Source organism: Chiloscyllium punctatum, chromosome 42 (genome assembly GCF_047496795.1).
Source record: "Chiloscyllium punctatum isolate Juve2018m chromosome 42, sChiPun1.3, whole genome shotgun sequence".
In the NCBI taxonomy this organism is placed as follows: Eukaryota; Metazoa; Chordata; class Chondrichthyes; order Orectolobiformes; family Hemiscylliidae; genus Chiloscyllium; species Chiloscyllium punctatum.
In genome coordinates this window covers 24,639,134-24,664,466 of record NC_092780.1, presented here as the reverse complement: position 1 = coordinate 24,664,466, position 25,333 = coordinate 24,639,134, and the positions used below count along the sequence as shown (strand labels likewise).

The window sequence follows — 25,333 nt, the reverse complement described above, 5'->3', positions numbered from 1 at the left end:
CTATGGAAATACTTTCCAGTTGATAACATCAAAAGGTTTACTAACCAGGTATTGTCAGGGTCTGTAGGTGGGGTGGGGGAAGAGAAGGGGGGGTGGGGTGGGGGAAGAGAAGGGGGGGTGGGGTGGGGGAAGAGAAGGGGGGGTGGGGTGGGGTGGGGGAAGAGAAGGGGGATGGGGTGGGAGAAGGGGGGTGAGGTGGGAGAAGGGGGGTGGGGTGGGAGAAGGGGGGGTGAGGTGGGGTGGGGGAAGAGAAGGGAAGGTGGGGTGGGGGAAGAGAAGGGGGGTGGGGTGGGGGAAGAGAAGGGGGGTGGGGTGGGGTGGGGGAAGAGAAGGGGGGTGGGGTGGGGGAAGAGAAGGGGGGTGGGGTGGGGGAAGAGATGGGGTTGGATAGGGAAAGAGAAGGGGGTGGGGGATTGGGTGGGGAAGAGACTGGGGCTGGGAGAAGAGGAGTGGTTAGGGGGAAAGGAGGAGGGGTTGGGAGATTAAGTGTGGAGAGTGTGTTGCTGGGAAAGCACAGCAGGTCAGGGAGATTAAGTGTGATGGGGAGAAACGAAGCAGATAGAAAGTGGGGGCAGGAGAAGATGGAGTGAAGGGGGAGGGTTGGCGAGGGAAGGGAGGATAATCCAAGGAGAACAACAAACCTCGCGCCGGGGAGAGACGTTGATGGCGTGGCGTGATTACGTCACTCAGACGCGGAGAAGGCTGCTGATTGGTGGAGCGGCTGTCTGTTATCCAGCTTGTGGCTCGAGCACCGGGATACATGAGAGAGAGAGAGAGAGAGAGAGAGCGCGAGAGCAGTGGTATCATAGCGGACACTGTGTGTGAGAGAGAGACAGACACAGACAGACAGAGGCCCCGGGTGTTGGGGGACAGTGTCCGAGGGGACTCCGGGTGGAGGGGGACAGTGACACCGCGGGGGTAGAGAGGTAGAGAGCAAGCCCACAGTACAGGGGACAGTGAGGGCGTAGAGGAGGAGACTGCTGCAATAACAACAACAACAGCAGTAAATATGAAATTCGTTCGCTTCCTTATGAAGAACTCGGCCCTGGCCAACGTACCAAAACATATCGACCATTTTTCCAAATTCTCGCCGTCCCCGCTCTCCATTAAGCAGTTTTTGGATTTTGGTGAGTGTTTTTTTTTTAAATGTTGGGTTAGTGGAGGTAACAAGGCTTGTTTGTGAGGAGCTTGGGTTGCCTTGTCCATACCATCCTCCTCTCCCCAGCTAATGGGGGTGAGGGTGGCGGGGGGGTTGGAGAGTATTGTAAGGGCGGCTAGTCTTCCCCCCCCCCCCCCCCCCAATTCAGGTTCGAGCTCTTTGGGGGGCGGGGGGGGAAGTAATATTGTCTGGTCGCAAATCCCTGCCAACTCAGCTCGCCCTGTCAGAGAGAGAAGAATGAGATGCACGACGAGTTTGATCAATTTTTTTTTGTGTGTGTGGAAGGGTATTAGTGAAATGCTGCCCCTATCCCCCATTCCGCTTTTATCTGAAGCATTTAATGTTTAATGGAGTTGACTTTTGGCACGCTATTGAGCAGAGGGCTCGTTTATGGAAACGTGCAGGCAGTTGTTTTTGTGTGTCTGGAAAGTAATTGCCAAAGTCATGTCAAGTTTAATGTTTCGAAATTTCGCTCCCATGATAAATGTTTACATGTTTTGCGCACTGCTGCAGATTTAAAATTTTGGACCTTTTCCCATCCATTGGTCATCAAAATAGTTATCAGACAAAACTCTGCTACTTGGCTTTTAGGGGTTTATTGCTTGAAGCCATTAGGAGCACACAATCATTGACTTGGAAATTAAAAAGCCTGTTTTGGATAGCTACCCATTTTGCAAAAATAATGCAATCATTGCATCTGCTTACACGAACTAAACTGCAGTGTAAACAAAAGTGAATGCAATGGAGAACGTGTAAGGTCATTGATTTTCAGTTAACCTGGGAGTTTCCTGAAAAACTTGTGCCAAAGGTTGGCACATCTCTAAGATTGCTAAAAGTCAAGAAATTCAAACATTCAGGACAGGCTGGTCCTGATTAGCTGATTTTGCATGCTTAATACTGGTATTTATTTTCCAATCAGGATGTTTTGGTGTAATGGTAATGTGCGCTGTGGTTGAGCCAGAAGAACTGGGACGGGTCTCCCCAATCCCAGAGATGTGTCACAGCATGTTTGAGCAGTTGTTTTTTAAAAAGATTTTCTAGTGGAAGTTAATTAAATTTGATGGACATCTTTTAAGACATAATTGTACTGAGTTAGAAGCCACCTTTAGGCAATGAGTGAAGATAGGTTAAATTCATAGGATGATAGATGTGAAGAATTCAGCATTGTGTTTGTTCTGCTGTTCCCTCTCATTTGTACCCCTGTTATAGCCCTGTAAATGTTTCCTTTTAAAATATTGATTTACCTTCATTTTCCCTTGCTACCTTCTAACATAAATGTTTAGTCAAGCCACATTTTTGCATTCTGTTGAACTTCACAGAATCCCAGAAGTGTTACTATACAAAAGGAGACCAAGCAGCCCAACATACCTGCACCAGCTCTTCAAATTAGCATCATTACCTCGTACCAGTGTCCTGCTTTGCCTCCCATAGCATTCAATTTATTTCTCTCCAAATAATCATCTAATGCCCTCTTAAACATTTCAGTTGAACCTGCCTCTACCGCACTTTGAGACAATACATTGCATATCCTTTTGTGATTTTAGAGGTTTGTAGCTCAGATTGTGGATCAGGTTGTAAGTTTGCTTGCTGAGCTGGTAGATTTGTTCTCAGATGTTTCATCACCATGCTCGGTAACCTCCTCAGTGAGCCTCCAATGAACTGCTGGTATTCTGCCGTGCTTGCTATTTGTGTGTCTTGGTCTGTTGTGGTGGGTGATTATCATACCTGGTTCTTTTTCTGAGAGGTTAGTAAATGGGGTCCAAATTGATATGTTACTGGAGTTCCCGTTTGAATGCCAGGCCTCTAGGAATTCTTGTATGTGTCTTTGTTTAGCATGTCCCAGGATGGATCTATTGTCCCAGTCAACCTGGTGTCCCTCTTTGTCTGTGTGTATGGATATTAGTGATAGTTGGCCATGTCTTTTGGTGGCTAGTTGGTGCTTATGTATTCTGGTGACTAGTTTCCTGCCTGACTGTCCAATGTAATGTTTGCTGCAGTCCTTGCAGGGTTTTGTTTATATGATGTTTGTTCTGGCAAGGGGTCCTTTTAAATTCATCAGGAACTGTTTCAGCTTGGTGGTAGGTTTATAAGCTATCATGATGCCAAGGGGCCAGAGTAGTCTGATTGTCATCTCCGTGATGTCTTGAATGTGTGGCAGGATAGCTGAGTTTCTGGGCATGTTGTGTCTTGTTGTTGAGGTCTGTTGTGTAGGAATCTGTGGACTGCGATTGGGTACCCATTGTCCCTTAATATGTTGTAGGTGTTTTTCCTTGGCTTCTCAAACTCCTTGGTGCTGCAGTGTGTTGTGGCCCATTTAAATAATGTCCTGATGCATCTTTGTTTGTGGGTGTTGGCATGATTACTATTGTAGTTAAGTATCTGGTCAGTGTGTGAGACTTTCCTGTAGACGCTGATCTGCAGTTCTCCATTGGCTCTTCATTCTACTGTGACCTTTTAGGAAGGGGAATGTGTTATTGTTCTCGTCTTCTTTCTTTGGTGTGCTTTATAGAAGTAAAGATGTTGTTTATGGATTTGTGGGTTTCTTTGAATTTTTTTTGCATTTTGTGATGACAAAGATGTCATCCACATAGTGGACCCAAAGCTTGGGCTGGATCATGGGAAGAGCTGTTTGTTCTAACTTCTGCATAACTACTTCTGCTGAGAGTTCTGATATTGGCAATCCCATTGATTTGTTTGTAGATCTTGTTGGTGAAGGTGAAGTAGGTTGAGGCACAAGTCTACTAGTTTGAGGATGCTATCCTTGCTTATGAAATTGGTGCTGTCAGGCATTTGTAACCTTGATTCGTCTAGCAGTGAAGCCAGTGTTTATTTGGCTGGGGTGATGTTTATTGATGTGAACAGGGCCATCACGTTGAAGGAAACTGACCTCGTCATCCTCTACATTGGTGTCTTTGTTAAGGAATTTCTGGGTAGAGCAGATGGAGTAGCTTGGGTCTTCTGAGTTGTTTGTTTGCGTTGCAGTTCCTTTGCCAGTCTGTATGTCGGTGTACCAGGAAGTGAGACCATGGGTCTAAGGGGGAGCCACTTGTTTATGTACCTTTTTGGTAATTCATAGAAATGGGGTGTTTTGGATCCAGCATGATTAGATTGCATGGTGACGAAACATCTGAGAATAAATCTACCAGCTCAGCGAGCAAACTTACACCCTGATTCCATATCCTAGCTACTCATTGTGTAGAAAGTTTTATTCCCTTACCACATATGCTTCTTTTACAAATTGCTTTGAATCTATACCCTCTCATTCTTACACCTTCTATAAGCTTCATGCTATCCACTCTATCCAACCCACTCATCATTTTGAATATCTCTGTCAGATCTCTTAGCCCTCCTGTCTCCAAGGTGGACAATTCAATATGTTCAATCTGTCATCATAACTCTCTTTTTCCGATCATTCAGCTAGTTTTGTATGCACATTACCACTGTCCCTTTTATTCCAGGGCCTAAACTTTCTCCATAAATCTGTTGTGCTTTCTCCATATCCATAGATTCCTTCAGTATTGAAATATCTGTTAATTTTATTTTTCTTCTTAAATACACTAATACAAAGGTACAGAATTTCCAAGATTAATAATCCACTGAGTGGAATTTGTCCTCGTTTCAATCTTAAACATCTAACCTATCGTTCTAAGACCATTGAACCTTACTTTCAGGTGAAAAGAAACATTATCCCAGCATTTTCTATGAACCGCAGTGGTGCATTAGGTACATTGCATTCTCAACAGTTGCGTAGTTTTAACTAGAAAGCAGCTGAAAATAGAAACACAGTTCGTTCAAGAACAAAGAATACACCAGGAACAGAGATTTGATTCAGGTGATGATGACATTGGTGGAATTGATTTACCAAGTTGCAGTAGTAATTATCTCTTGTCACCTACGCGAGATAGTCATTGATCTATCCGGGATGGGACCATTCGCCACAGCATGGTTTTCATTCCTCCACAAGTTCATGATGCTCTAGCTGTTGTTTTTGTTTGAATTTTCCTCCTGCAAACCTCTGCTGTTTCCTGCAGCACAGTGCTTTGTACTAATTATTTGGGTGCTGTGGAATGTTTTTGGGATTTTCAGACCGCGTAAATGAAAGTTGTTGTATGTGGTATTATGTAAATACCATCGTAAATGCAGAAGAGATCACATAGTCATCTCCTGCCATAAGGTCATTGGATTTTAATTGGGATTTTGAAACACAGTTTCTTTTTATTTTATGGTCGTTGAGCCTCAACTGCCCTCTATCTGTTATTCAATTACTCAAAGCTGTCAAAAAATCTTATTTGGTTATTGAATACTAATTCATCTAACTATGGTAAGGGGAGGGAAAGGAGCTTCCAGACCCATGCCTCTTTAGTTTGCAGAAACCTTTTACTGGGTACATAGATGTTTCCATTTAACATTGATATTAACATGGAGAATTAGCTATAATTTGGTTAATCAGGCTTGCAAAAGCATACTAGGTAAGAGGAAGTATAACTTCTTTGTTAACTGCGAGCAAACTTGTTTCTGTGATTATAGCAGCTACCAGTTTGACATTTCTTTCAGTATCTGCCCTTACAACTGTTCCAAAAATTGCAATTTTCCCAATAAGCAATACACAGATTTTTTTTCCTAATATGAAGTATGCATACTTCATCACATACACACATATAAATATTTATTAAGGAAGATCAGTTACATTCCCAGGAGATGGTCTTAGTTATAATCAGTTTCTCCCTCTCTGGGAGATGTCCTTTTTCTGTGACATCATTGACATCAAACTCAAAGCAAGAAGAATTATGTAGAATGTTGCGTGTTTCTGACCCAGGACACTAAATACCGATCGCTTGAGTTTTCCTACTCAAACTGTGTACATACCAGTATGTATTTGATACATGAGATTTCCTGCATCACATGCCCTTGGGATTCAAGAGGGAATTTAATTTGCCGTATTCCCAAATTAAATCATGTGCTAATGCTTCATGCCATCAAACCAGCTCCATGCATGCACAAGAGTTGGAGTAAAAGTATGAGGACAGAAAACAGAATTAAGCAAACGTAACAGCAAATAAATCATAGCCTCCAGTATGTGTTTGGACATCAAGTGAGGACAATGTTAAATTGCATGCATCAGGCATGTTATTATGAGTTGCAAGCACAGTGGAACTGAGTTGTAGCATAATTCTTATTATTTTTGGAAGGGAATAAAATTGGGTGGAAGTTGTTGAAACTTGGCATTTAAGTACAGTGTTGCATTCTTATCCACTTAGGCTCAACAAATGCCTGTGAGAAGACCTCCTTTATGTTTCTGAGGCAAGAGCTGCCTGTGAGACTCTCTAATATTATGAAGGAAATCAATCTCCTCCCAGACCGGCTACTTGGCACACCTTCCGTTCAGTTAGTCCAAAGCTGGTGAGTAGCCACACAGAAGATGGTCATACAAGTGAGAATCTCCTCGAATAATGTGTCTCTTATGTGTGGCTTCTTCAAAGCAGTAAATTTTCAATGCAGGACAAATAATATTGTACAATATTGAAATGTTTTCCATCCACCTCGGTGATGCTAGCTTTATGCTTGTGACAATATTAGCAGGGTGTTACTAAAACTGGCCATCTGGTTAAATATGTTTGGTCATGATATGAGTTGACCTATATAAGCTGATATATCCTGTTTCAATTATCTGACAGTTATCCAACTGGAACTATGTAAACTATACTGTGAACTTTCCCCCACTTAAGTTATGAGACTTATTTATATAAATACCTTCTCATATTTGGATTATGCCTTTCTTGATTGTAAAAGCCAGTTCAATATGGCTTATGGATAGTGAAATGTGAGAGCCTATTAATCCACTCACTATCATTAAATTACTGACAAATTTGATTGCCATTGTTTCATTATAGTTTGATAGGCATAATTCCACAATTTAGTCTTTTTTGGTACAGAAAAACATTCCTGAGAAGCATTACAGTTTTGTATGTTAGTCATTATTGTGTCCTACAGTCTCCTTAAGTGAATTCTGTATCCCTAGAACTCAAAACAGTGTTAATTTTCAGTCACTAAACCTCAAATCAAATTTTTTAATGCTTTGGGAGGAAGTGAGAGAGTAGTAAGTAGTTTCGTATTTCCTGCTTTGACGCCTGAACTTTCTCGGCTGTCGTATCACTCAGACAGTTGAACTTTATAAAAGAGGCTGGAAGGGTTAAGTACTGTTTTCCATCTGAAAGTTGAGTATGTCTTAAGCAGAAAGAGGCCGTATTGGGTCTTTCTTTGTAAATCTGGCTTTGTGTACAGACTGGCTAAGAAATTCTGAATGTGAACATTTTTGCTTTGTATTTAGTATTTGTATTTCCATGACATTCTCTAAATTCTGTATGAATAATTAATTTTAAGTTCCAATGTGGGCATGTACTAGTGCACTAGTGTCACCTTCATACACCAGTATAACTGTCTTGAGTTGGTTGCCAAATTATCAAGATATAATAAGCGAGTTTATATGAGAGCTTACAAATGCTAGTAAATTAATTGACTTGCCCCCAAGTCTATTTTCTTAAATATTACAGTTATTGTTAAGGATAGATATATCAAGATTTTCCAAGTTAATTAGCTTTTAGGAACAGCATTCATTTAAAAAAAAATCAGTGTTGGAAACTAATGTTGAATGGTATAAAATCTTGGAGCTTTTTTAGAGTACAAGCGCTTACATTGCATTAGGCACCAATCAGTCAAGTATAATTAAATAGGGTACCATTGAATCTGAACCATACAGAGCCTTCTTGCAGTATTGTGTATGTTCTAACCATGTAAACTGATGAAAAACTAATGTGCAACTGAATTAACAGGTCTGGAAGTTTCCAGTTCAAGTCACCAGTTTGTGCTGAGCTAGTTGATTTTTGCTGGAAAAATGTTGAAGCGCTATTATTGCTTGCTATGCCTAATCTAACAAGAATAAAGATTAGATACTGTTTGTGCTTGATCACTATACATTGCGCAAATATAAGGACATTGATCCTGAATTATGATTGAGTTTGGTGTGAAGTCAACAGTACAATAGCATTCTGATGTTGCTAGTATTTGGAGGGTTGCCGCTCCCTACTAAAAATAAGGGAAAACATTTAAATTAAAATTGAAAATTTGAAGTCAAATGAATAACGTCACTCCCTTTAGATTTTAAAGAATTTGTTTTGGATGATTTTCACTATTTGAAAAGCATTGTGTTTTACATGGAGCTTGAACCCAGTGAACTAATTATTTGTTCTGGTCAAGGCAGTTCTCTGACTAGAGTTTCGTCAGATGATCATGTTGAGACAAATGTTGCAAATAAGGGCAGCTACAGTAATGTTGAAGATTAGCAATTGACAGTTTTAAGAAAACTTGGCAAATTTGTTTAATGAAGCAAATAAAACCAAATGTACTTGCACAATAGTGTAGTTGCAATCAGTGAAACTGCCTCAGTTAAACATTCAAAACCTCAAACCTCTTGATCTTCTGGTCTAAAACTTTTTTTAAATACTGAGCCCTCTGAACTCCATGAAGCTACCCTAAATGTGTCTTTTCAGCAGAGCACTCTCACAAGCATGTTTTAATTGATTTAGATATGACCAATGGAGTTTTTAATTCTTAAATTGCTTAACTGCTTTTATTGGTCCATGAGTTTTGTACATTGAGATAAATGAAGCTTCATACATGCTAACTCTCTCTTTTCATTTAGGTATGTTCAAAGTCTTTTGGATATTCTTGAGTTTTATGACAAGAACCCTGATGATCTGCGAGTTTTATCAAGGTATGCTTTTAAAATATTAAATAATTTGCAACTTACTGTAGTATTGTTATTTACTTATTGAGTTTTGATAGAATATTCAACTGTTCTTTTTGTTAAGTTCTTTACCAGCAATCTCTTTCTTACCAACGGCAGTCAGTATAGTACATTGGGAAGGATTTCTGCATTATAAACACATCTTTAAAGCCGTCATGTTCCAGAGTGATTAGGGAACCAGGACATTTTGACACAGAAGCATGGTTGCTACGTGGTGACTTCATCTAACACTTGCCAAAAAAGTCAGCTTATTGGTGTCTTGTATGGTCGACCTTTTGAAAGTGTATTCATGATTTTGTAAAATAAAAACCCTGTTAACAACTGCAGGTTGTCATTACAATTTTTGTTTTTGAGGTAGCATTTTGAAATATGTTAAGTTGACGTGAAATTGACAGCAAGATCAATTTAAGGTAATCTTAGAATCGATGGCCCACCAAAGATCTTCCCAACCTGCCCGAGCCCCTGACCCTATCTCTGTAATCCTGCATTTGACATGCCTCATCCACCTGAACTGTACATCCCTGTACACTGAGGCAGTTTAGCATGACCAATCTACCTGCACATCTTTGGAATGTGGGAGGAAAGCCAAGGAGCCCACACAGACTGAGAGAATGTGCAAACTTCACACCAGACAATTGCCCGAGGCTGAATTCGAACCTGGATCTTTTGTGCTGTAAGGCAGCAATGCTAATCACCAATGCACCTTCTATGATTCCAGGTAATTTAAGGCTGTTTATGAACCAATACCTTTTCAAAGGTCTTCAATTCATTTTTGTCACCAATGATCTTCTGTGAGCTTGCAAGAGCCCAAGGCATCGAAATGTGAATTGTCACTTTCACTATTGATTACAAGAGAAAAAACTTTTGTGCTTTTTGTTTACCACAGCATATTTGTGCATTTCAATGCTTATCAACTTCGCTATTGATATCATTTGGGATTTGACTGTAAGGGCAATTTGAGGAAGAAAATATCACTAAATTGTTTCGACGATTTTTTAAGATATTTTAATATTAGTCTTTCACATTTGATTCTGGAAGCCTGATATCAAGGGCCAACCACTTGCATTAGTTTATTAAATCTTTCTGTAGAAAGATTGGATATAAAATCAGTCTAATCTAACAATGTATAAAGCTTTCATATGTGCTATATCTAAAAGGCTTGTTTTTTTTTTGCACGATCTTAGTTTTACAGATGCCTTAATTACAATTCGGAATAGGCATAATGATGTTGTTCCAACAATGGCACAAGGTGTTATTGAGTACAAGGAATCATACTTAGAAGATAGCATCACTAGTCAAAATGTACAGTACTTTCTGGATCGCTTTTACATGAGTCGTATTTCCATCAGAATGCTCATCAATCAGCATAGTAAGTGAAACATTTGTGAGAAAACCCATATGATTCATGAGTGAATTTTCATTTCAGAAACCACTTTTGTAAAGAATTGAAAAATGTAATATGTAATACAAACAAGGAATAGGCCATTCAGTAAGACCTTGGCATGTCTAATTGTAACCTCAAATCTTCATTCTCACCTATGACCTTTTCGCCGCCTCGCTTCACAGAAATATGGCTACCTCTTCCTTAATATTCAAGGACTCTTTTATTTCTGCCATCTTTTCAAGCACAGAGGTCCAAAGGCATTCAACCTGCTAAAAGGAAATTTCACCCCTCCCCTGTTTTAAATGGGTGACCCCCTGACTTAACAGCAACTGTTAGATGTAGATTCTACTTCAGGAGGAAATCTTTTTTTCTCTACATTTATTCTATTAAGAGCTCTTAGTATTTTGTATGTTTCACTCAAAGTTGCGTCTCACTCTTTGAAACTCTAGCATATACAAGTCTAACCTGTCCAACCTTTACTCATATGACCACTCACTCTTTCCATGCACTCGCCTGGGTAGACCTTCTCTGAACTGCCTTCAATATGTTTAATATCTTTCCTTAAAGGTAACCAGTGCAATGCACAGTGAACAATGGCATATATTGAATATTTGTGTTTTAATGCTATGAATGACAGGGTTATTGTCATCAAGTTCTTGATCACTTTTGTCACAGTCAAAATCTAATCTGCTAATATTTAATACTTTCTTCTTTCCCAAGCACTAATTTTTGATGGCACAACAAACCCAGCTCATCCCAAGCACATAGGCAGTATTGATCCAGACTGTGAAGTTGTAAATGTCATCAGAGGTATGTTTTTTTTTCCCCTCTGGAAAGTACTTTCATGTATTGATTAGGAATTATAAGTTTCCACAATCAGAATCTGTTTTGAATTTTCATATTCATAAATTTTAGTGGAAGAGAAACATAGAAAATAGCAGGGGGCATAGGCCATTCAGCTCTGCCATTCTATATGGTCTGATCATCCAAATCGTTTGTTCCCATTTTCACCCTGTTCCCATTGAGTCCTTCAGACTTAAAAACCATATCTTCAAGTCTTCATGATTTTGGCCCCAAAGGCTTTCTGTGGCAAGTTCGCCACTCTGTAGGTGAAGACATTTCTCTTGCTTTCAGTCCTAAATGACACATGCCATATCTTAACTGTAACCACTGGTTCTGGATTCTTTAGTCACCAGTAACGTCCTTTCTGCATTTATCCTGTCTAGTCCTGTTAGAATTTTATAGGTTTCTGTGAGATTTCCCTACCGTCACCAACCACCATGCTTCTAAACCTCATAACCAATCCAGTATCTCTTCCTACCAGTCCTACCATCCCAGGAATCAATCTAGTAAACATTTAAATGCCTCCTTCCATAACCAGAACATCCTTCCTCCGATAAGGAGACTAAAACTGCACACAGTACTCCAGTGTGGTCTCACCAAGGATCTGGATGATTGTAGCAAGATATCCCTGCTCATGTACACTGGTTCCTTAATTAATATGCAGATGTTTTAAAATCTGTGAAACATCTATGCAAACGTTTTAAAATCAGCATTGAAGCTTTGTAGTGATGTTTTCATGTGTATTTGTGTTTACATACCCCCTTAACTCCATAATTTTTGTTTCTAGTATTAGCCTATGACATCTTTAAAGCTAACAATGTAACTATTTATATATAATGATTGGCTGCTGCTATAATCTGATGGTGATACTGAGCTTCTCGTACAACATATCTATCAATTCACAAATATTTCTTTGTAAGTATCTAGGAAACATCAACATCTAATGTCTTAAACATCCCTGAAAGGAAATAAAAATTTGAATGCTTTTATCTTGTGCTAATCAGGACTAGGATACAGGAAGCATGCTTAAAAAAAGGAAGTGCACATTTATACAGCATAAGAGTGTGCTAATTGTTTGGGCTAACATTGACAGGGAGATCCAGCAGGAATCGTCTACTGTCAATCTTAATTCTCACACTAAGTAGGTAAGTCTGAGAACTAAGATCGATAGTTCACTACTTTGGCTGCATCTCCATGCTAATAATAGCTCAAACAATCACCCTTTTCTCATGCTATTCAAATTGGTGTCCTATTTTCCAAGCCTGGTTGGAATAGTCTCTACCATAATCCTGATGAATGAGAGTTGTAAATCTTGTTTCCTTTTTGTAATGTTTATGTTCTGTACTAGCAAGCAAATATGTCTTGAGCAAAACGTGTGATATATCAGTGTTTAATGTCTTACTATTTTAACAAAGTGGCAGTGACATTTTTTTACACTTATTTTTAGTGAGCAAGTATTCAGTTTTTTTGAATATCAAAATACATTTTTTTTTTAAATGTATGGAAAGTAGTAATAAACTGTTTCCAAGATGTTAGATGGTTATGAAAATTGACTTTCCCTTTTTTCCCTTGGTCAAAAAGCACTTAATGATTTCCATATCTCTTCCTGTGTTGCCAATACTGCAGCCAGTAAGAGCATTGTACATGTAGATTTTGTTGATTCATCTGCCTTTTTTTCAACATTTTCACACACTGGAAAACATTTGCTTCTTGTCTCAAATGTTCACCAAATTGGTCCATATCAGGATTCGATTTGTTAACAGCCTCATTGTTGAAGTTCCATTGTATCATAAAGCACATGTAGCAAGTAATTTGAGATGTAGAAGCTTTGCATAAAATGGTTTTATATTAACATATGCATTTTTGCTTTGAAAATGATTGCTGTTGTTATATGGATAGTCACTATCCGCTTACTGTTCACAGATGCATATGAAACTGCTAAACTCCTTTGTGACCAATATTATATGGACTCTCCTGCACTGGAAGTGGACCAATACAATGGTAAAGTTGCGTGTATTAATTTATAACTGTTATTGATGATCAAAGCAACCTGGAACATCTGGTTAGTGCTGTTTGCTCCTTTTTCCAATATAACTGTTCCTTTCAAAAATAAATATATAAGCCTTATGAAATTGCTATTCGGCAGTTATTAATGTCTGTCTTAGCCTAAGACCGGCATATCCTTCCAACTTGACATAGCAGGTTTTGTTTTTTATTAATTTCTTTATCATTCACATTTATAGTTAACTAACTTGCATAATTCTTTTTCTCTTTCTCTCCCTCCCCAACCATACCTACTGATTGCTGGAGTATGTCATTAGCTCCTCAAGCTGATTGCACTATTCAATTTGATGAATTATCTGACCCTACCTCATATGCCTATGTCTGTCTTACATCATTGTCTTAACATTGATCATTACAAATTCATCAATTTCAGTTTTAAAGTTAACAATTGATGTAACGTGAGTTGCTGTTTGCATGAGACTATTCCATCAGGCCATAATATATGACCATAAGATAGAGGAGCAGAATTAGGACATTTGGCCCATTGAGGCTGCTTTGCCATTTGATAGTGGCTGATCTGTTTTTCAACCGCGTTTTCCTGCCTTCTCCCTGTAACCCATACTAATCAAGAACCTATGTATCTGTCTTAAGAGAACACAATGACTTCACAGGTCTCTATGGCAATTAGTTTCATAAATGCACCACCTTCTGGCTGAAGAAATTCCTCTTCTCAGTTCTAAAGGGTCATCCCTTCACTCTGAGGCTGTGCCCTTGGTTCCTAGTCTTCCCTACTAGTGGAAACATCTTCTCCACGTTCTTTCTATCTAGACCTTTCAGTATTCTAAGTTTCAGTGAGATCCCATTCATCCTTCTAAATTACATTGAGTACAGACTGAAGGTTCTTCATCCAATCCTCATATGACAAGCCCTTCATCCCTGTGATCATTTTGTAAACCCTCTCTGCACCCCCGCTAACGCCAGCACATCTTCCTTAGATATGGGGCCCAAAATTGCAGATAATATTCCAAATGTGGTCCCACGGAGCATTGTGCAGTATCAGGAGTACATCTGTGCCCTTGGATTCTAGCCCTCTTGAAATGAATGCAAGCATTGCATTTGTCTTCCTAACTGCCAACTGAATGTTAACCTGAAGAAAATCCTGAACAAGGACCGCCATGTCCCTTTGTGCTTTAGATCTCCAAAGTCTCTCGCTATTTGGAAAGTAGCCCACACCTCTTACTACCAAAGTGCTTAACCTCATACTTTCCCAACCTTGAATTCTATCTGCCACTTCTTTTCCCACTCTTCTGGCCTGTCCAAGTCCTTCTGTAGCCTCCCTGCTTCCTCAATACTACCCGTCCCTTCACTTATCTTTGTGTCATCTGCTGACTAACCAACAATGCCCTCAGTTCCTTCATCCAAATTGTTAATGTATGACATGAATAGTTTTGGTCCCAACACTGACCCCTGCAGAACTGCACTAATTACCACTGCCGTCATGGCAGTATCCTCATTCTCTGCTTTCTGCCAGTCAGCCAATCCTCCATCCATGCCATACCTTGCCTCCAGCACCATAGGCTCTTTTCTTAGTTAGCAGCCTCCTGGGCAGCACCTTGTATGAGACCATCAGGGACTCCAAATAGATCACGTCTGATGGATGTCCTTTGTCTAATTTGTTCGTTACCATCTTCTGCTAGTTCAATAATTATTACTTTGCATGTTAGTGTTTTCCTCTCCTAACTTCAAAATTGAAAGGTCTGGCACTAATATTTAGCAGTGTTGGTACTAAACTTCCCAACCCAAAGAAATAATTATTGTCTATCTATCATGTCTTTGCCCTAGATATCTTAAATATTCATCAAATTAGCCCTTAACCTTCTAAATTGCATGACTTGCAATCCTAGTTTGTGTAATCTTGGTCTATAGTTTAGCCATTAAGTCTGGCTGTAATTCAATAAATCTGCCCTGACCTCCTCCCAAAGCAATTTATCTTGAACTGTTTGCAGTGTATCATGTGCTGTCTTAAGTACACTGCTACTACTACTTGAAAGATAATTCCTTCTGAAATATAATTTCTTTTGTTCCAACAGTAAATGGTTCAGGACCTGTCCATATTGTCTATGTACCATCTCATCTCTATCACATGCTGTTTGAACTTTTCAAAGTAAGAAACCAGCTGTAAAACGTTGTATATATTGCAGTGTGATGTTGTGCAATAATGCTATTAAAGTATTACCATACTCCAGAAGAAATGTTTTTCCCCTTTAGGCAAGAAATGCAAGTAAATAAGCTCTTAAAAGTTAAAATATGTACAAAATATAGAGGAACTAATCAAAGACAATGTATGCAAAATCCATCCTTAACCAAGATACTGAGTTAAGGGTTGTCTATTTATTTTTGCTAATTTATCCATTTTTAAAAAACAAATCCTTCTCAATTTCTGCATAAGTAACTGATCATTTGATGTTAAGAACTGAGTAACTTTTCAGTGCTGAAGCCTGGTGAGAAAACAACTGACAACTATATGCTTTTTGTAAACCTTTAGTCTCCTGGCCATTAAGCAGTGCAATTTCCTTCTTAATAACATGTATTATTAAAATGCAAATGTAAACATATTTGTGCTACAATAGTCTGATTTAAATTGAGTTCATTAAGTTGTCCGTAAGAGAAAGTAACCAAGAACAGGGTGGAGTATAAGCAAATCAGAGGTACAACTTAAGATTCAGGTGAGAGCAATAGCTGCAGAGGAGAATGAGTCAACACTAAAATGTTATATGGGAATATGCCATGGCTATGATACAAAGGACAACTAATCAATGTTTGTTTGTCCGTTGGTTAATGGACTTTGAAATACAACTTGTGTATAAATCTACATTGTAATTCTAAAGTTCAGTAGTGTTGTATTTCTTGTTACAGTGAATGTTATGTACCTTATTTATTAACTTTTAAATACGCGACTAATAAAAGCAAAGTATTATGGACACTAGAGATCTGAAGTAAAAACACAAGATGCTGGAGAAACACAGCAAATCTGGGAACATCTGTGGGGAGAACACAGTTAATAATTTCAAGTCCAGGATTAATGTTCAGTCCAATTAATGTTCTTTGAACTCTTCAAAGTCACACTCGAAAACATTAACTCAGTTTCTGTCTTAACAGATGCTGTCAAACCAGCTGAGTTTCTCTATCCCTTTGTTTATATTAATAAACCAGAAATCCTGTTGGAAAGTATTGCTTTCTAAATATAGTAAAAATTTTCTCATGCACTCATTTTACGTTTGGTAACATTATTAATCAGTTTTTAAAAAATATTCGTTTCGGTAGTAGTGTGACTATTTTGTGTTTAATTAATGGATTTTTCGTACTTTCTGCCTGGCAATGAATGTCATTTTTTGCATTGTTTCCAAAAAAGTGAAAATAATCAGTGACATCTTTTATTTTTATTCAAGAATGCCATGAGAGCTACTGTAGAAAATTATGAATCCAGTTCTTGTCTTCCATCTATCAAAGTGAAAGTTGCACTGGGCAGTGAAGATGTCACAATTAAGGTGAAAATTCTTGATGTTGTGCATTTTGGAATTACTTTATGCCTGCACTTTGTAAGACAGCAAACAGGATGTCTAAACTGACAATTCAGCTTCTAACAAAGTGTACCAGGTGTTATGAAAAACAATGCATTTCCACTGGAGTGTTGTCGTAGTTCCATTTATTCTTATAAATCTTCAATATGAGGATCATTTTTTAATCATCTGCTTTCTCTGTTTCTTACAGATGAGTGACAAAGGTGGTGGTGTTCCTCTGAGTAAGATAGACCGGCTGTTTAGTTACATGTATAGCACAGCTCCCACACCACACTTGGGAAGCTCCAGAGGTACACCACTGGTATGTTTTATTCATATTATTTCTATTTCTAAACACATTCTGTATACTGTGTTGTTTTCTTAATCTATATTAATGAATTTTGTTTTGCAAATGTAGTCTACTCATTCTGCACTTTTACATTTTCAGGCTGGTTTTGGCTATGGGTTGCCTATTTCAAGACTTTATGCCAAGTATTTTCAAGGAGATCTTCAGCTCTATTCCATGGAGGGTTATGGAACTGATGCAGTCATTTATCTAAAGGTGAACATCTGCTTTCTTTCGGGGGCAAATTGTATCAATTTGTTCTGTTTTGAGCTTCACATTGAAGTGCAAACAGTAAGTGGTCACTGTGTGCAAAAACATTGTTTAATGCTGTTTGACGGTAGATTGTGAAAGTGAAATTCAAATGGAGGGGTAAATATTAGCCACATGAATACCCTTTGTTTTCTTCAGGTGGTGCCATGGGATTCCTTGTAACCACTTAAGTGAGCAGATGTGATCATGATTAAAATTCTCATTGTAAAAGAGAACCGTTCCAACACTGCAAACATTCCTTGTTACTATGCTGAGGTGTAGTGTGAATGAGGTGACTGAGTCTCGAGTGTGGTTTGAACCCACAACCTTTTAACTTTAATTACAGTAGTGTTACTTGAAATAGAGGTGAAAGGTATAAAATTAAGTAACCACACATTGCAGAAGTACAATGTAAATCTAATTTTGAATATAGAAACTTTAAGTATTTGCTTAACATTGTATTAGTTGAACTAGCCAAATCTATTGTGAAGTAAATGTACAACTCAGTTGTTGCATGATTTTGGCAGAACTGTAGTCAACAGTGGGAAAACTACATTTTTATACTTTGGTTTGGTGTAATGAAATACAAAAGTGAACTGAGAATTAAGAGGGATTAAAGATTTTAAGGTTTATTTTTCATACTCTCAGTACAAAAAAATAAGGAGAGCAAGGTCAGGCAAAACATGGTGAACAAACAACAGTACAGCACAGTAACAGGCCCTTCAGTCCACATGATGCCTTTCTAAACTTAAAAACCTTTTTCCTCTACACTGTCCATATCCCCCTATTCCTTGCTTGGTTATTTATCTCTCAAGAGCGTCTTAAATGTTGCTATTGTGTACGTACCCATCAGTGTCTCTGGCAGAGTTTTCCAGACACTTACCACCTTCTGTATTTAAAAAAAACATGTCTCTTATCTCCTTTCGAATTTGCGTCCTTTTTACCTTAAACCTATGTTCCCTACTAATTGACATTTCTACCATGGGCAGAAGAGTCTGAATATTCATCCTCTCTGTGCTTCTCATAAACTTCTATCTGATTACTCCCTCATCCTTTGTTGTTCAAGTGAAAAGAAACAAAGTTTGTTTAATTGCTCCTCCTAGGTAATACCCTCCAAACCAGCCAACATCCTGGTAAACAGTCTTTACTCTCTCCAAAACCTCCATATCCTTCTGCTAGGGGGGCAACCACAACAAAATACAATATTCCAAATGTAGCCTAACTAAAGTTCTATACAGCTGCAATATGATTTGTCAACTTTTAATACTCTATGCTCCGATTGATGAAGGCAAGATAACCTATACTGCCTTGACCACTTTATCCACTTGTTTGCCACTGTCAAGGAACCGTCTTCCTAGATCCCCCTATATGTTGATGCAACTAAGGGTTCTGCTATATACTGTATAATTCCCTCCTGGTTTGTAACTTCCAAAATATCACATCTTATTTGTTTCATTTAAACTCCATCTGCCATTTCTCTGCTCAAGTGTCTAGCCATTCCATATCCTACGTATTGTCTGGCATTCCTCACTATCCATAGCTCCTCCAATTTGTGTTATCTATGAAACTATTAATCAGGCCATCTACATTCTCCTACGAATCATTTTATGTATATTTACAAGCAACAGGGGTCCCAATATTGATACCTGTGTAACACCACTGGCATCAGATCTCCAATCTGAAAAACACCCTTCCACTGCTACTCTGTCATGTGTGAATAAGTCCATTCTGTATTCATCTTACAAGCTCTCCACAGATTCCATGTAACTTCACCTTTTGTATCAGCCTGTTATGAGGGACCTTGTCAAACGTCTTGCTAAAATCCACTTCAACAACATCTACCACTCTAGCCTAATCCAATTATCTTTGTCACTTATTCAAAAATACAATCAAGTTTTTGAGATGTGACCTTCCCCCTCAAAGTCATGCTATCGCTAATAAGTCCATATTCTGCCAAATGTGAGTAAATCCTAGACCTAAGAATTTTCTCCAGTAATTTCCCTACCATTTAAGGCTCACCAGCCTGCAATTTCCCATATTATCCCTGTTGCCCCCCTCAAACAAAGGAACAGGATTGGCTATTCTCTACTCCTCTGGGACTTCTACCGTGACTGAAGAGGACCCAGAAGTTTCCTCACCTGCCTCCTTCAGCATTCGGGGCTTTATCCAATCATATCCTGGAGACTTGGCTAACTTTTAATGTTTTTCTAAACTCCCAAAACCTCAATTTTTATATTGATATGTTCTGGGTTATCATCATACCCCTCCCAAGACTCACCATCCACCATATCCTCCGTCTCTGTGAATACCAATGCAAAATACCCCACCCATTTCCTCCAGCTCTTTGCATAAATTCCCTCCTGTGTTCTTGAGTGGACTTACCCTTTTCCCTAGCTACCCTCTTGCTCCTTATACATATAATCTAAAAAACACTTTTTTGGAATTTTCCTTAATCCTGTTTGCCAAAGGCTTTTCGTGACCCCTTTTAGCTCTCCAAATTCTTTGGTTGAATTTGAATTGCATAGAGTAAGATCTAAATAATGGAAAACTATGCGACAAGTCAATACTATGTAAATGAAGAATTTGTATGAAGTAATCTAAATTGAGAGAAAGAGGTGGAGTAGAGTTCCAATAACTTAGTGTATTACTGAAATCTGTATCGTGGCAGGCATTAGTTTGGCTGTATGGATGGCTGTGGGTTGGCCACAATACTTCTGGGTCAGTATTCACACACACAGTTTGGTCTGTGGAATGTTCTTGGCTCCCTTTTTCTTCCCCAAATCCAAAGCTTTTTTTTACATATAGTAAATTTAAAGGTTTGTGTTAGAACCGATAGCGTACTTATGAAAATCCCACAGCCCAAGCTAGACCTTGTTACACGAGAAATTGAGCCATCGATCATGGTATTCGAGTGAGGTGATTGTTGTGTATTTGCCACAAGTTCAAGCCAGCTTCTGTCTCATTGAACACATGCATTGTTTGGTGTTCAGCTGAAAGATTTATAATTTAGTGAAATCATTTGACCTCTATCTTGTTCCATCTTTTTATTAATTGTTTTTATTATAGTTTTGCAATCAAACCTGATTACTTTTTGCATTAAAGAAAGTAATGTACAAGCAGTTTCAATTAGAAATTTACTTGTGATTATGTAAATTTTTGGTTTTGGAACAAAAAAGTTGAACTTTTAATGAATGGGTCTAGAACTGTTTCCAAAATTTTGATTATTCAAAACAGATGAAAAGCTGTGTTTCTGGTATTGGTTATGTGTTCTTTTTGTCTAATTCTAATAAATGTATAAACAAAGATGAAACCATTAGCCTTAATTGTATACAGTTAGTGCAATAGCAAGGACAGAACTGTTAAACTGGAGCAAATTACTGCAGATGTTGGAATCTATACTGAAAACAACAAGTGCTGACGATGACAGCGGGTCAGACAGCATCCATGGAGACTCTAGATGACTCTTCTTCAAAGCTCTGAAGAGCTCTTTTTCTATGGATACTGTCTGACCTGCTGTGATCTCCAGCATTTGTTGGTTTCACTACCAAACTGGACCAAGTCTGAGCAGTTTTTAAAACAGACAGTCTCTGAACCCTGATATTTGTGTTCAAACACTGACAAAATTACCTGTTGCGACAATGTTTTACTACCTGTTGGCTAAGGAATCCTAAACATTTAGCTTTGTCTTCTTGCAGCCCAGCAAATCAGATCTGAGCAATAATTGGTGTCAGTTTCTTGAATGCTTCTAGTGCATGGCCATTGCTGTATATATGTGGATAATTGTGAATTGACATCTACTTTTTCTTGCAGCATCCTGCTGACGGTATTTAATATAGTTTTGATGTGATTATGATATGTCTGATTTTTAACAATGAACTTTATCTTTTATCAAGGATTATTAAAATTGATTGGCATGCACTGTGATAAGTTTAAATTAGTTTCACCATTATGTTGTTTTCAGATAAGAGATTCTAGTTTTATCGAGACAAGAAGTCCCATGTCCTTTCTGTAAAATAGAATTTTGGAAAATTGCAGTCACTGTGACACCTGTCCAAAAAAAGAGAATTGTAACACATTTATGTTTCAAATCTCATAGCTTGACTATATGCACATTGGTTAGATTTGAGTAGCTTATATATGACTAAAACATCAGATAAGAGAAACAACAATGATTAGATTAGATTAGATTAGATTAGATTAGATTAGATTAGATTACTTACAATGTGGAAACAGGCCCTTCGGCCCAACAAGTCCACACCGCCCCGCCGAAGCGCAACCCACCCATACCCCTACATCTACCCCTTACCTAACACTACGGGCAATTTAGCATGGCCAATTCACATGACCCGCACATCTTTGGACTATGGGAGGAAACCGGAGCACCCGGAGGAAACCCACGCAGGCACGGGGAGAACGTGCAAACTCCACACAGTCAGTCGCCTGAGGCGGGAATTGAACCCGGGTCTCTGGCGCTGTGAGGCAGCAGTGCTAACCACTGTGCCACCGTGCCGCCCACTCTGTGACAATGGTGACAAATTTTCTCCCAAACCCTTCTGTAAATAGTGACAGCTGATTGAGATATGGTTAAAAAGGTATTTTAGCATTCCAAGTTACTGCTCCAATACTATGTGCATGGTAGCCCTTAAGTTTATTGATACAGATTTTCATTTTATTTTCTGAATACGTTCTGGTGGGATGAGTAATATTTCAAATTTGGAGAGTTGTACTGTGATTCATTCTACTATCTCTGTCTGCCGTTCCTGGTCAAGGGCTGACTGAGACTATCGATAATGTCTTATTCTGAAGAGAGAAACAATTTTTTTCAGTCCATCAGTTTGCACTTAGGGAAACACTAAAAGCACTGTTTAGTCACTTTGTACTGTCAACATTGTCTACTTTGCTCAAAGCAGTCAAATGTTGAGTTTGAAAGTTTACAATTCCCTGCCAGAGAAAAAAAATCTATTGAGGCAGTGCATTTTAATTCCTGTTGTTTTATTTTTCAATTAGCTTAAGTGGATTTTTGGTAAGTAATTTGCATGTTTACTCAAATTGCATGTTTACTAATTAGTATTTTTACATTCCCTTTCAGGCTCTATCGAAAGATTCAGTAGAGAGACTACCAGTTTATAACAAATCTGCTTGGCGACATTACCAACATAGCCATGAGGCTGACGATTGGTGTGTACCTAGCAGTGATCCAAAGAACATGGCGGCACACAAGATTCAGCAATGATGCAGGAGCTCATAAGTTCATTTCTACAGAAAAGAATGAAAATGATTCTCTGTCCATTCTCAGTTTTACAAAGCCAATCAGTCATGACATGGGGTTTTTAGACTACAGAATGGCTCTTTCGAGCATTTAATAATATTGAAGCAATAATTAAAATGAGGAATCTTCTCAAATGATTAACATAGAGTTGATTCAAAAGAAATCTTTGTCTTATTTCACTTTTGCAGAATATTACTGTTGAGAGTCAAGAGATCTTTATTGATTTATTGTGGGGAGAGAAGATAGTGGCATTGTTTAGTATTTAAGCTTCAAGTGTCAGATTATTTTCTAAAAAAAGGATATTACATAACAATAAGATTCTGGTTTAAATTCTAAATTAGGAGTGTAAGTAGAAATATCAGCGGTCCAGAGTAATCTGGGCTTTTTCTCACTGAAAATTCAAATTCTAAGCCATACATTACAAAGAAGAAATGTCTCAAACTTGAAGCTTAAAATACAACCATGTACTGTGCACATTATCGATTAAGTGATGACATTTAACAAACCAATAAGTTAAAATACATTTAAAGTAGCTTACAGATAGTATGATTAAGTGAGTTAAATTTGCATCTTTTTAGGGATGTATGTATTTACCTTCTATGAATAGGTGATTATAAAATCTCTATCCATCACTGATTCCTGGACTACTTTGAGTTCAGATAGAATTAAACTCTGAAATTTAGAAATAGTTCTGAAATTCAGTTTGTCTCATACCTTTATTATTTTTCTTAGGGCTTCATACCTCCGGTTTCTTGCCATTTTCAGGTCCTTTTAATTTCCAGTATTGATTTTGTATCAGTGATATTTTAATCAAGCTCTGCTTGAAATCTTTTTCATGGGAAGAAGGGTTTCCTAATTTAACTCCATTCTGAGATTATATCTTGTTGTGCATTTTTCTAGTACAGGGAATATTCCTTGTTAATTGGTTTTATTTAAGTTACTTGAAATATAACATTCGCTCGGCCCCTTCAACCTTTTATCTTTCTGGTTATTCAATGCTGGAATTTTTCCAAAGTCAGATAAATCATATGTCATAAACACTTAAAGATTCAAAATATTCTGTTTTAATATTCTAAATTGTGATGAAGTTCAGTGTTACAACCTTTATATAGTGTATGTTTGCCCATGTAAGCTTTTTTTTGACCACTAAATTCTTAGAACCCTTCATTCCTTGGTTTATTTCCCTTTGCCTTGCTATTATCCCTTCCCCAGGGCTTTGCTATTATAATCCTATTTGAAATGCTGTCCAAATTTATTTTTTTCTTTAAATCTCAACTGTCCTTCAGTTTTGCAACAATCTGCTCCCTAAATTTATACTACCTCTATATCAACTGTAGATGGTCTATCTCCAATTCTTCATTTCTAGTAAGTGTACTGGTGGAATGCTACATGTTTCTTTTATCTGTATATACATTATGTGTAAATCTGTACATGTGCTTGATGTAAGATGTGCCAAAGATGTGTTTATTAACAAAAAGTGAATTGTTAGTCTTTTAAATTGTTCAGCTGTTGCAATATACAAATGCTTTTTTTAAACATTAGAGCACAAATCTTGTAGATCCTAAAATGATTGATTAAACTTCAACCTTGTTTGATTTTAAAATAATTTGTTTTGGGAAGATTAAACACATTTCTAATTTTAATGTGAATTTACTTAACGCACAACCACTGTCTTCGGTTGTGAGATTACTACCAACTCTGACTTTATTCTTCACAATTCTGTAGCTCATCATTGTATATTTGTACTCCTCAGCATTATATATGTCTTTGGAAATATATCATGTACAACATGATTGTTTTAAGGACCTAATTTGTATTCTTGGCAAACTTTAACTTTCCAAATTTGGTTAAAAATTCAAACTTTTGGTAATCGTTTAAAAATTAAATTGATAACTTTATCTGATCCACTCATATTTGAGTTGTGCAAGGTTTCGAATCATCAGAATTACAATTGTAAAAATGATGTATAATCTTCACCTACATGACAAAGATTATCCTAGTCATTTAAATTAAATTATGGGTATCCTTCAGCTTGTTGTAGGACCTGGAAATATGGCGAATGCCAGTTCAATGGAGGCATTAGATGGACTATTTGGATACGAATTGTATGCAGGGATTTGGGGAAAAGGTGCTAGGTAATAGAACTGTTGCAATGGACTGAATGCACTGTAAGAAGTCTGACTATGTAGTGAATACTGCTGAAGGTTTGCATATACTGTTCATGGCAGATTCACCAAAGTTCCTTTTTTTTTTGCTATCGAATAATGACCAAAGTAATGCTACCAATTGATTTAAATTGGGTTTTCACTAATGGAAGCTTCACATGCTACTCACAGGAAGACAATATATATAAAGAGTGGGCTATGTTTTGAAGTTGCTCAATTTTTCATGCACAGGAATGAAAACATACAAATATTGATGGCTTGTATAAATCCTGAAGTATTAAAGTAAAAATAAAAAGTAATAGTTATCAATTTTAGAATGTGTATCTAAATATTTGAGCAAGCAATAAGCTGGATCATTTGAGCGAGCTTTATTTTTGAGTAGGTTCTTTACCCAAAATATTTTATTTCTCTTCATCAGCTCTGAAGAGTCATTTAGACTTAAAAGGTTAGCTTGCTTTCTCTCCATGGAAGCTGCTTGAACCATTTTTTATTTTTTTGTTTTTAGTTCCAATCCCAGCATCTGCAGTAATTTGCTCCTATTTTATTTCTC

The 25,333-nt window shown here is 37.9% G+C and overlaps 1 protein-coding gene across 1 annotated transcript; it reads left to right on the top strand.

The window, feature by feature from the left end:
* The first annotated feature begins 795 nt into the window (after positions 1-795).
* Positions 796-25,082, top strand: LOC140465837 (pyruvate dehydrogenase (acetyl-transferring) kinase isozyme 2, mitochondrial-like). The gene is made up of 11 exons (XM_072561669.1): positions 796-1,127; positions 6,418-6,559; positions 8,859-8,930; positions 10,148-10,332; positions 11,068-11,157; positions 13,114-13,191; positions 15,285-15,358; positions 16,644-16,742; positions 16,966-17,076; positions 17,203-17,316; positions 22,439-25,082. Exons 1-11 carry the CDS (start codon positions 1,010-1,012, stop codon positions 22,580-22,582), a joined length of 1,227 nt encoding a protein of 408 aa, XP_072417770.1. The 5' UTR covers positions 796-1,009; the 3' UTR covers positions 22,583-25,082.
* Positions 25,083-25,333: the final 251 nt, after the last annotated feature.

What these genes read in the sequence shown, in the direction of transcription:
- LOC140465837 (XM_072561669.1), top strand. Translation starts at nt 1,010, where the DNA reads ATGAAATTCGTTCGCTTCCTTATGAAGAACTCGGCCCTGGCCAACGTA. An exon ending in GGAAGTGGACCAATACAATG is followed by an intron (nt 13,192 to 15,284) that starts GTAAAGTTGCGT and finishes TTGTTCCAACAG; the next exon opens with TAAATGGTTCAGGACCTGTC. An exon ending in GCTCCAGAGGTACACCACTG is followed by an intron (nt 17,077 to 17,202) that starts GTATGTTTTATT and finishes TTACATTTTCAG; the next exon opens with GCTGGTTTTGGCTATGGGTT.